Raw genomic sequence first — 13,309 nt, 5'->3', positions numbered from 1 at the left:
GTGTCCCCAATAAACAACTTTGATGAAGAACAATGTGTGCCCCTAATTAATCGGGAGACATTTGTTACTAATGTTCTTACCATCGTTTAGACTCTAGAGTGATGTAGAAGAAGGGGAATGTTGTGATGTAATAAGGAGAGGAATGTTGTAATATTAGAACTTGGTTAGGTTTAATAGTAAATAATTATGTGAGGCATTCCACCAAATTTTTATTAGGTCACCACCACTTCAATTTTGTTAATGTTAATAAATATAGATTTAGAGTGTTAGATATAAAAATCATAGAACAATTAAATGTTAGTTTTTAGGTAGTTGCTCAAGAGGTTAATAAGCTATTTACCAAGTGGGTAGTTTCTCACACAACCAAATGGTTTTGCATAAGAGTGTTAGGCATTAGGTTGATAGAATAATTAAATGTTAGTTTGCATGTGGTTGCTCAAGAGGTTATTTACCAAGTAGGTGGTTTCTCATATGAGCAAATGGTTTTACAAGGCTATTCTTCTATGTAAAAATCTATCCCCAAGAAATAATCTTACATCATTTCCTAATTGTAATTTATCACGGTATAAGTTGTTTCTTGTGAATCTATTTCCATAATCAAGACACCCATGGTGGTTTCAACTCTTTGTGCCTCTCCAATATTCCCAGTCTGGGTCAGTCCTTTCATCTTTCATAACTTGGAAATTACTATTTAGGAAAATTTTCAATTTCATTTTCTATAGAAGCAGCTACTTCACTTTGCACCATCTCTTTGATGCCTTAACTCTTCAAGGCTTCCATAGAAATAGATAAAGAAGGTTTAGACCTTAACTCATTGCCTAGAAATCTTGTCCACTGCTATTAGATGAATGACATGATTATTCATGTAATCCATACTATATTCATTTCAGCACATTATAAAGTGTATCTCCTTTAAAGTAGTTATTTGTGTAAACATGATTGATGTAATATTTCCTTTATTAGATGTTCTCTATATAAGATTGTCTAGCTCCATCCAATAACATATAAATTCGTATTAAAATGAAATTTATACAACTTAGTAGAGGTGCAATCTCTATTTAAAGAAACTTCACTCTTTACTACATTATGATCAAGGCTAACTTGAGGTGAACAACCAAAAAAGAGTTTTTTTTTTTTTTTTTTCTAAACATTATCATATCAGCATTTAGAAAAATTAACAAATCAAAATTGAAGGTAAAGAAAGTACAGAATGCAAGGAAAATTGAGAATGCTAGAAAGTAAAAGATGATGAGTTTGACAATCCTTCTACTTACCATAAAGTTTGAAAGTGCATTTAGTTGCCGAGGCCTATTCAAAATTATTGTCCTTGAATAAAGCTTCTCATCTGTGAGGATCTGCATGAAAACAAGAAAATTTATAAATGCATGCACCTAGAAATGAAAAGACCATGACAGCTGATCGCAAAAAAAATCCTTCAGCCTCACATGAAGTCAAGAGACTTCATCAAAGGATGATTAGCATTCAATGCATATCCCAAATTAAGCACCAAGGATGTAATGAATTGTTTTAGCCATCATCACTCACGAATATGAATAGAGACATATATAACCCTCAACAGACCTCCCACAGAATGCCCACCATGGCATATTGTTTATATCACTCAATGCTCTCCGTACTCTTTCTATTGAGTGTGATTCTCATTTGTGCTACACAATTGTCACACATCCACTAGATCATAGAAACTCAGGCCTCTGACCACAAAAGTCACAATATTCATACAAAATACCATGCTCTATTCATGCATTTCCATATCATAACAATGGTCATAGTCCCCAATATAATCCAAGGAAAACAAAATGAAGGGGGCAGCCCAATCCAACAAAAGTATATGATAGATTTGTAGTACTTAATGATGACAATAACAGTTGGGTCGGTGCAATTTTCCAAGATTAGATATCTACCTTCATAGTTATATAGCTTTTACTAATAGGCTTGCCGCTTAACCAACAGCGCAATTGTTTCACCACTCAGAAGGTACGATTCAATCATGAAACTATCAACCAAAATATTTTTTTACACTGTAGAACATAATTCAGAAATACCAGTAAAAACAAAATTTGTCATTAGATTCCATCATTATATCATGAACACTATTATATGTAACATATATCTCAACATAATTGTTGCATAGCATTCAACCCCATTAAATAGATCATTAAATTTTAATTCAAGATTCCAAATCAAGTGCAACTTGATTAATGTGGAAGTATGCATCTTGACAATTCTATTGAATACTCACAATCAATATTTTGGAGCAACAATAAAAGAAGTTTAAGGATGGGAAAACTTTAGCATACAAAATAATACAGATTTCAAGCACTTATCTCACTTAGAGTATTCTATAATGAAAGTATGTATGCTTCAAAAGGTTCCCAAACAATATTTATCTTAATGTTCATTTATGCAAGACTCTCTATACAAACGAACTATGGCATTGCTACATAACAAAAAATATTGACTAGCAACAATCATGAAACAAATATGTATAATGTACACTTCTAAATGATCAAAAAAACAACATGAATCCTGCAATACTTCATTTCACATATTAATTTCATTCTATGTGAAGCTCCATCACACCCACAACATGACTATAAAGAAATAATCTATGCTGCCCCAAGTTTCCGGGACAGAGAAAGCAAGGGGCAGCGAGACATGTTTCTAATATAGAGGCATTTTTTGCATTTTTTAAAGGAAGACAACCAATGACTATTATTAAAAAAAGAATTTTTTTTAATGTAAGAAAAGTTTCAAATATTCATATGATAGTATTGATAAAGCATTCATATTAGGATAAAGTGACATGAACCTAGCAATCCTAAGCCATTCATTCGTCCCCATGGTCCTTGGAAACTGTTCCCTGGGACGTGTGAGAAAAATATCAAATATTTATACTTAATGGTTATTTGCAATTGCACTATCAAGAGGTGAACATTGTTTACTGGTATGGAAATACAAATGCATTACAGAAGTACAGAAGTAATGCTGATATGGAAAAAGGAATGCTGCCCCAAGTTTAATGCATGCTATGGAAATAGAAATGTAGTACAAAAGTAAATACAAGTGCAATATTTCAAGAAACCACAACTGTATCTTTCATTAATGCTTCTCTCAAGTACATCGCATGACATTACAAGACAAATGAGAATATTTGAAGCCTTTCTTCTAAATGACAAAGCATACATATACTACCTGAAGGGTTGCGACTCAACTATCATGTCATAACTCCCTTAAGTAACTAACAACTTCCTAACATATACTTAACTATCCCCCAAAGATAATACAACTTTATCGCCAACATCATCCCCCCCAAAAAAGAAACTCGTCTCCTCACGACACACTACAAAATGGAGACAATGTGTTTTATTATATACATATCAAGAACCACTAAGATGAAGATGAAGGGGATTGAGGAAGCGTCCATGGAGGTGTTGGCTGTGATGCTAGAGGGTTCAACTGTGTTTGCAACACATACACCTATTGAGCCCGCACCTTCAAATCCTCTTCCTCTTGCATCTGTACCTCCACTGCTTTTAACATCACTGCAATATCCACTAGCTCAATCTCCTTCCCCTCAAACTCCTTTGCCTAACTCAGTTGAGTTTTTGTGGCCTCCAACTACGCCAGGAGCTCCATTCTCTCTCTCTCTCAAACCGAGTGTTGGCTAACCAAGTCACTCTCCATTGCTGCTAACCTGGTAGTTGATTCCTCTCGAGCCCTCTCTAACTCCTCCCGAGCCCTCTCTAACTCCTCTCGAGCCCGCTCTGTTGCTACCCTATCTACCTCACTCTGCCTCCAAGCATAGTAGGTGTCTCAATACACCTACACTGTATCATAGGTACGGGTCTCTATGCAGTTTTGTACTACGGTCTCCCCAATAGTCCAATCTTCCAACATCTGCCGAGTCTCCCTATCTAGCCATCCTCATGCCTCAAAGCAAGTGGCAAATGCAACAAGACACCCTACTTGCATGAATGACAACACATGCTCCAACTCCCAAACCACGTCCTTTAAAGCTTGGGCCTATGCAGAGACTACTACCCGACGGCTTCAAGCTATCATATCCCCCATATACACCTCCACCGCCTAGCGGCCTTGCGTCACCATATCTACCAAATACGCCTCTACATCCTCACTAGGGATGTCTCTAGATGGCTCTGTGGGTGGCTTCTCCTGAGCACTAAGTGCTCTCTACACGACCTCTACCATAGCCTGTGATCTCTCAAGTGCAAGTGGCCCCTCATCCATCTCCTCCTCCTAACTCCCCAACCTCAGAATGATGTGCGTCTCTCATAGGTGACTGTATCGAAGGCCCACATATGACTGGAGCAAGATTAAATCATTGTGTCAAGTAGGTATTCACACAGTTAGCTAGCCGACGTGGTTGGTTGGGGACCCTTCCAACCATAGAACTCTCTCTAACTGGCTTCGCCAATAATGTTGCATCCATAGTCACCACCACATCAAACCCCACTACCTCCACTCTCACTTATGGCTCCTCATGTGTCTCACCCCTGTGTGTTGGTGCCTCATTAGGTATCTCCATAACCTCCTCAAACACAGCTCTAGGTGGTGATGTGGGAGACTGTATCTCCTTCTCTAGAATCATGACCACTGCCTCCAGATTCTTTGCCTTAGCAATGCTCTCTCTGTTACCATCTTCATTACTACTACATATGGAGTCATATTGATGGGTGGCCTAACCTATCCGAAGACAAGAATAGGTATCAGAGTGACTACCTCTACCTCATCCTCCTCGACCATCCGAGTGTTGTCTCCCTCATCTGTGTCACTCTCACACTCAGAAGTATCCTATCGGCCACTATCTGTCTCTCTGTAGACTGATCCTGAATCCACCTCTTGCTAATGTCGTTTCTACCCCACGGCAGCATTTGATCCTATCGCAGCCTTTTGTCCTCCAAGTGTGTCCAAGTGACACCAACGCATGATGAGAGGTTCTCCTAGTGTCAAGGCTCCTAGTTTGACCTCAAGTATGTCTACCAGAATCTTCTTGAGTGTAGTGTCCAAAAATAACCCGATGGCATAATGCGACATGTAGAAAGTCTTATGCTACAATGTCAAATTCATACATGCACTCAAATAGTAATCCTGCCCCATCATACACCTTACACCGATTAATCAATTCATGAGTGTTATCTACGGAAAGGAGATATTCGAGGCACTGCTTGATCTTGTGAGCCTTCTTTTCACCACATCCATGAGGTAGTGCCAATACCCTTCTCTGATAAAGGATTTCTTCACTCCCCTTCCTTTAGAAGACTTCCCAAGAGAATCTTTTTTCTGCATGGTAGAGGTCGTCCCTACATACTACTCTGATGTAAAAATCCTTCACCCCTTTATTTTCTGAGCCTTCAAATCAATCTTGTGCCCTTTTCCTCTCATTTATTGCTTGCTATATGTGCATGATCCATAATTCAGGGATATTTAGTTTCATCTCAGACCTATGAGTATGTTTGCCAAGTGTTTGCCAGAATGACAATAGAGAAGCAATGATTCATTGTGATCTGTATAGATTTTCAAAATCTGATATTAGTGGGTTAATGTTTAACTCAACTAAAATTGGAGCTTGAAATTTCTAAGCAGACAGTACTATGCTTTAAATTCTAAGTGTACAGTTGTGCAAAGAATCACCTATGTAACACCTTTGTTGTTAGCGGTGTGAACATTAAAGCAAAGTATCCATTAATGTGAAAGGTATCAGTGTGTGTGTGAGGAGGGGGAGGGTGGGGCGGACCTGATTTTTGGCATTGTGGTTGAATAATATTCCAAACCATTGTTGCATAGAGAGTGAATTGTTGGAATATATTGGTAAAGAAATCAAACTGTAGTAACCATATGTTGTTCTAACTCATATCTCTGAGCAATAGCTTGACATGCAGCACAGACATTAATGTGTTGGACTTGAAAAACAACATAATTCCCGCTGTATGGAATTACAAGTGTGATTCAATTTTTGTACCCATCTGAGAATTGTATTGTTGCTACTGTCTAATTAGGAGCAAGCATTAAATTCATATATTTGATGATAAAACAAAATTGCAGTGATAAAATTTAAATAATGTAAAATCTTAAGAACAAAATCTTCTCCAAAGAATTCAATAAGACATTCAATGGTAAACAGTTAAAAGACTTCCATAAGAAAAAGCAATAGGATACGGGTTGTACATCATTGGATTGCAACTAGAGACCGAGAATTCAGTAGAGGATCTTCTATCAAATTTAGAAAAGTTGGATTCTTGTTTATCTAAGGTGGAATAGTCCGATTGGAGGCTCTTAAATTGGGCCTTACCACCATCAATGGTTGCCTTGGTGCAGTACAGGTTATTGAGGCATGCGAGAGAAGATGTAATACTAACAGTTGTCTCTTTCGTTAGTGAGATTATCAGAATAACAGCACCGGTTGCACCTTACAATGACAATGCATTAAAAAAAGTGTTAGCTGATTGTGGATATAGCCTACATGGGTTATATGATGACAAGGACCCTACTTGGGGTAAGAAGATAAAGATTCTAGAACTAATGGCAAAAATCAGATTTTTTATCCCCGTGTTCGACCTTGGTTGTGAAGAGATGATTCATCAATTGCTTCAATGTCTCTTGAAAGAGTTTAGAAAACATCATCCAGCTATTGTGACATTTTGCATTAAAACAATCATGTCATTAATATTGGAAGAGGATGACAACATCTGTAAGCAATTACAATCAGATTTGCTAGCCATTTGGAGAGGTGAACATAAGATCTCACCTGTGGCTTATGAGCTCACCCCAGATTTGATTGAATGTAAAATAGAAAGGTTTCAGGATCACATGACGGACAGTGAACAAGGATGATGAATAAGCCCAAAAAGTGTAGATCAACATTGAGAAAGATGAAAACTCCATAGTCAAGGTTCAACATGATAAAACCCATGAGCAGGAACCAGCTTTGATTAATGGAAAGGATTATTCTAGCATCTCATTTGGTGAATTGGGGGGAATTATTGACAATAATTATGGTGATCATAAGGCCGAAAATGAAGCTTTCCATGAGGCTAAGCTATATGAAAAAAAGGATGCAATAGTTGATGAGGCAATACATTTGGAGATAAAGGAAAATCATATAAAGGGCATAGCTGAAAATGATGAAGTTAATATAGAGGTTGATTTGAAGGACTAATCACAAATTCCCTCAAAAAAATTCAGTTGGATTTTGAAGTTTTTCCCTCAAAAATAGAGTTTTGCATTCTTCGATCTGTATTCTTTGATCCATATTTGTGCTTCTATTTGATTCTACTCAGTTCTTCACCTCAAGAATTGTGTTTGCATTTGGTCGATTTTATGCCTCAAAAGTTGTTTATGGTTTTTGTAATATTTGAAGTTCACATAGGATGTTCATTCAAGTTTTTTAACGTTTTCCTCTATGATAAAAGGATGCTTTGTACTCTTCAAATGACAGTATTTTGTAGCCAATTTTGGGGCATTCTGCTCATCTACAATAGTTTGGAGGGTTCCATAGTTGTTCTCAGTTGAATCTCTATTTTCATGGACGGACAATTCAATTATCCAACATCGGGTCGGTATTTTTGTGATGATTTCTAGTCATTAATTTTGTCGCTTCTAGGAGGGTCAGTAGAAGAGACAATGGTAAGCTCTACTCTTACACCAGTAAATCATTCTTAACAAGGGGAATGCCTTCTCAATTTTATTTTTTTTGGCTACACTTGGTCATTGACATTTTGCAAATCCAGGAAGAGTCTAAGCATCAGTAGAATGTGCTAAAGGATTTGTAACTATAGGACATGAATTCTCTGCTACAAGGTAGTTGATAGAATGACCATTAAGGGAGAGTGTTAGAATAGTTTTAGTATCTCGCTCTATGTATGACGTAGTCACTCGGTTGGAGAGACCTCAAAGAGATTTGTCCAATTGTGCAACAGAAGTAAACACAATGAAAACAAGTACATGGAAAGAACAAAGCGAGATTAGCATTTATTCATGAAAAATCAGATGTACAGATGTTTGGCAATGTGCCTTCTTACATGTCAGGCTCATGCATGTCAGAATCTGAAAAGATTAATAACCCAGAAAACTAGTGCAAAGAATAGATATCTAAACTATAAATGCAAATGATACAAAACCAAAATAGCAACACAGAATTAGTCTCCAAGAGAGTAATGCAAATGCTAGAAGCAAAATAGCATTAAGAGGATGCAAAAGCAAGAGATTACAAATACAAGCTAGGTAGCATGCTTATATAGACTAGGAAGAGGGAGGAGGTGGCAACACCGACCAATGAGGAGCAACCATCTATCGGACTAAAGATAGCAAAGTATCTTCCCATGATAGCTAATGGATGCTCACATGTAGGAAGGTGACACCTCGCAACCACTCACCTAATAAGACATGCTTTATTAACCTAAGTGAGATTATTAAAAGTGTAGAAAAAACCTAGCAATAGAGGGAAAAATAAATAACCCACTAGGAAATAAAAAAGTTGCACTAACACCCCCCATAAGCAAAGCTTAAGTGGATGTAGAAATGGGTCTCGACAAGTCAGGCCTAATGAGGTACCCATGTACATAAAATTCCCCCAAAAGAGAGAGAAAAGAGACCCCCAAAAAAAAAATCAGGACTCCGAGTGAGAGGAAGAGGCCCCCCCCAAAAGATGAAGCATCTTGCACCCTCAGCAAAGCTCACAAATGAAGGAACTTGCTCTCAGTGAAGGGTTTGGTGAAGATATCAGCAACTTGCTCGGAAGTCGGACAATAGCGAAGGTCGATGAAATGACCATGGATGAGCTCCCGGATGTAGTACATGTGGAACTCTATGTGTTTGGTCCACTGATGATGGACCAAATTCTGTGAGATCTGAATGGCACTCTAGTTGTCACAAAATATGACTAATGGCCATCTGATCTGGTTACCAAACTTAGTGAGAAGATGTAGAAGCCAAATGGTCTCAGTGGCAACATTCACAGCCCCCTGATACTCAGCCTCAGTAGAAAATAGAGCAATAGCAGACTGCTTTTTTCTCAACCAACAAATAGGACCTAAACCAATTGAGAAGCTATAACCTGAAGTAGACTTGCAATCCTGAGAATCACCTGCCCAATCTGAATCTGTGTAGCCCACCAAATCAAGCTCAATAACTGCTACGTAGTGAATCCCACAACTGTGAGAACCCTGAATGTAGTGAAGGATCCGCTTGGCTGCTTTCCAGTGCAGCTCACGAGGCTCCTGCATGAATCGAGAGACCATGCCTAAAACATATGAGATGTCAGGTCTTGTATGAGTCAAATAAATGAGACTCCCAACAAGTTGTCGGTACAAAGTGCCATCAACAAGTGGAGAAAAACACTGAGCCTCAAGTTTGACTCCAAAAAGAGAGTCGGAGCAGGCTTACAGTCAGCCATATGAAACCTCAAGAGTAAATCTAGAGCACACTTGGACTGTGTGATGGTGATCCTGGAAGGAGTCCATCTTCGCATACCAAGCCCGAGGAGCCTATTTGAGGCCATAGAGAGACTTCCAAAGATGGCACACAAGTGAAGAATCTTGAAGGAAGCCTTCATGAAGGTCACCATGAAGAAAAGCACTCTTCACATCCATCTGACGTACTTCCAAATAATTAGTTGCAGCAATGGCAAGAACAAGTCAAATGGAATTCATTCAGGAAACTGGCGCAAAAGTATTAGAGTAGTCAATCCCAGGAACCTAGGAGAATTCTTTGGCAACCAAGTGAGCCTTATGCTTGTCAACCAACCCATCTGCTGCAAATTTTGTCCGATAGATCCACTTACATCGAACAAGTTTTCTTCCCTTAGGAAGAGGGACAAGATCCCAAGTGTGGTTCCTCATCAAGGAAGAACTACACTCTTCCTACATAGTTGTATCCCACTCAGGAATACCAAAAGCCTCATGAAAGGACTATGGATCTGAGGCAATAGCAATGAAGACATGTGGAGCATCCTGGAACTGTGAATGAGTCTGCCTGGTGTCTAATGGATCTCCAACCCAATCACCTGTAGACCGCAAGGTCTGTCTAGCCCAAAGTGGACCAGAAGATGGAGAATTTGGAGGGGAATCATCAACCTTTGAATGATGACTAGGAGATAAAGGAGGTGAGTCCTCTGAATCACTCTCTACATCGGAAGTGGAGATAGAAGACTGCTCAAGTGAATCTCACTCGTCAGAAGAATTCCAAGTGACTCCAATGCCAAAGTAGGAGTTGGAGAAGTGATAGAAAGTGAGCTTGAAGATCCCTCCTCAAACTAAACACTCCTCTCAATGAACATCTCATGTTTAGTAGGGTGGAGCAACCAATAACCCTTCACACCATCAGGATAACCTACAAATATGCAAGGTCTGCTGCGGATCCAAGGCCTTGCATTTCTCTATAGGAATGTGGGCCCATGCAAAAGAGCCAAAAACTCAAAAGTGCTTAACTGATGGATTCTGAGTGCTCCAAGCTTCAAAACGAGTAACTCCCTTCAAGGCTCAATGAGGAACACGGTTCTGGATATAACAAGCATAGTTAATGGCCTCTACCCAATACTATGGTGTAAGAGATCTAAAGTGAATCATACAGTTTGCCATTTCCTTCAAGGATCTATTCTTCCGTTTTGCAACACCGTTCTGCTGAGGATTGTATGGAACTGAATGCTGCAAATCAATCCCCTCTGAAGTGCAAAATCTCTCAAATCGATGGTTGACATACTCACCACCATTGCTAGTGCGCAAAATTTTGATGGCTTTCTAGGATTGCTTCTCTACAAAAGTTTTGAAGTCTTGAAAATGATCAAATACTTCTAACTTCTGTTTGAGAAAGTACACCCAAGTATATCAAGAAAAGTCATCAATGAATGTGACATATCGGGCCCTATTGAAAGAAGAATGTTGAAATGGACTAGCCAAATCACTGTGAACTAACTCTAGTATCTGTGAAGCTCTCCATACCTTACTTTTGTCAAACTTTTCCTTAGGATGCTTACCAAGAATGCAACCTTGGCAAACACCGCCTGAGAACTGAACTTAAGGCAACCCTGTGACCATGCTCTTCTGGTTGAGCTGATGCAAGTAGCGGAAGTTAAGATGGCCAAACCGCTCATGCTATAATTTACTCACATCATTAGAGTGAGTGGGCAAAACAGTCTAAGGAGGATCAAGAACAAAGTGAGAAAACAGAGAGTCGTGACTAATGATCTGCTCTCCCAATTGCAACTCACGTATCTCCACTGAATCAGGAGTGAACTCAACCCACTTGCCTAAACCTGTGTGAGTAATCTGGTATACTGATAGGAGATTAGTTGATAATGAGGGTACACAAAGAACATCATGGAATGTGCCATCCCACACATCAACAGACCCTCTCCCACACACCTCAACAAGAGTGTCATCACCCATCAAAATAGAAGGCATAGTACACGGCTCCAAAGATGCAAGTTCTTCCTTAGATGAAGCCATGTGGTGCAAAGCACCCAAATCAAGAACCTAACTGGATAGTGAGGAAGCGACTGCAACAAGGGCCTTGCCCTTTCCTTTCCCCTTGCTATTTTCTTTTGCCTTGTTAGACCCTTCATTAGAACTTTGTTTGACAGACTCAGGAACACTGATATTATTCTTCTCAAGAATGTGTGTCAAGTGATCAATTTGTTTCTTCAAACATTTATGTTCATCATGATTGGATCTTTTACAATAGGCACATTGGAACCTTTCTTTCTTAGGGTTATGCCCTTGGAAGATGGGGTATCAATAGTTGCTTTTGAAGCAACTGGTATCTGATCCTTCTTCTCTTTGCTATTCTTTTGTTTCTTATCCCTAATATTGTTGTTACTACTTCGTCCTTTTGTTCTTTTGTGCCTTGGTTGGCAGCCAAGGCATGTGACTTAGAGGACTTAAGAGTGCCCATCTGAATTAGCTTGTCCAATTCCCGAGTGATATTGATAGCAAAATCATCCAAAGATGGCATGGTGAATTGAGTACCAAGTGCACCCTTAGTAGCATATAAGGTAGAGACAAACACAGAATATTCTACACTTAGCTTAGAGAGAATACTAAAAATCAGTTGTGCATCTTCCTTTTCAATTTCACATTATTTTATTTGTAGCCTTAGTGATTTCAATTTATTGAAGAAATCCTGGATTATGTTGAAATTGCCTGGACTTAAACTAATTAGTTCATTTTCCAACATATGACCCCTCATTGAATCTTGTGTGCCAAATAGTGTTTCTAGCTTTGTCCATATTTCATTTGGTTTATCCAAAGACTCAATGTGAAATAGCAAATCAGGAGAAATAGACAAACACAATGTTCCATATGCCTCATCACATTTGTTAAACCACTTAGGCTTATCTTCATCTTTATCAGGTTCAATTTCAAGCCCCATAGTTATCCTATTTAATCCATCTTCCCTGGAGTGAATTGTTATGCGTGATTTCCACTCAAAGTAATTGTATGGAGTTAGAATGGGCATATTTGTTTGATCCATGATGAAGAAATGCTATAAAAAAAACTCAGCCAAGACAATGCCCCCACGTTTTACTCAATCAAAGAACTCCCCCCACAAGAAAATATGATTTGGCACTTTATATAAGTGCATTTACAACTACCACTAGCAAGAAATACTAAGTAGTCTTGATTTCAATGCATTACAAAACCCTCACGAAGAGCATATGCTGAAAATGCAACTTTGGCACAATACTCAGAGAAATAAACAGCACCACTGCGATCTACTCAAAAAATCATGCACTTTCAAAAAAAGAATCGCCTCGATATGAAGTCATATGAGAAAGTTATGATCCTTTGAAGTTCCCAAAATGAGAACTGTGCAAAGTCAAAACTAAGAATCTACAATTTATGAAAAATTTATGCATGAAAATCGAAAAACGATTGCACTAGTGGATAAAGCACAAAAAATAGCTAGGATCATAACAAGAATAGTCAGAATCGGAGTCCGTATGAGCAAGAACAAGGCATTTGAAAACTGTGTTCAAATCTGCTACTGTCAACGGAGAGGGGTACGGCTGTAGCTTTCTATGCTCGATTTTGCAAAATATACAGATTGCATGCAAAAACTAAAAAATACCCAAATGGTTTTTCGGTGCTGCAAACAAAACCCAGAAGGCGTTTTTCTTGTTGATGTGCAGAAGATGTAGCTCTAATGTAAATCAGACGCCTTTAGCAACAAAAACAACCCCAACAACCAAAAAATGACCCCAGCAACCAAAAGACATCATGCAAAGGTTGAATCAGCTACCTAAGTCAATAAATGGCATGTTGGAACCTTCAAT

The 13,309-nt window shown here is 38.6% G+C and overlaps 1 protein-coding gene across 1 annotated transcript in view; it reads right to left on the bottom strand.

The window, feature by feature from the left end:
- LOC149563704 (3-hydroxyisobutyryl-CoA hydrolase 1-like) overlaps positions 1-13,309 on the bottom strand; it is a 275,341-nt gene that overhangs the window by 243,087 nt on the left and 18,945 nt on the right. The window contains exon 4 of the mRNA XM_089826843.1: positions 1,275-1,355. Coding sequence (XP_089682969.1) covers positions 1,275-1,355 — 81 coding nt within the window. The remainder of the gene's footprint in view (positions 1-1,274; positions 1,356-13,309) is intronic.

The sequence above is a fragment of the Cupressus sempervirens genome, chromosome 4 (assembly GCF_028749045.1).
Source record: "Cupressus sempervirens isolate cs-2001-9-10 chromosome 4, ASM2874904v1, whole genome shotgun sequence".
Classification (NCBI taxonomy): domain Eukaryota; kingdom Viridiplantae; phylum Streptophyta; class Pinopsida; order Cupressales; family Cupressaceae; genus Cupressus; species Cupressus sempervirens.
The sequence above is the reverse complement of the archived record's forward strand: the minus strand, read 5'-3'. Positions and strand labels throughout refer to the sequence as shown.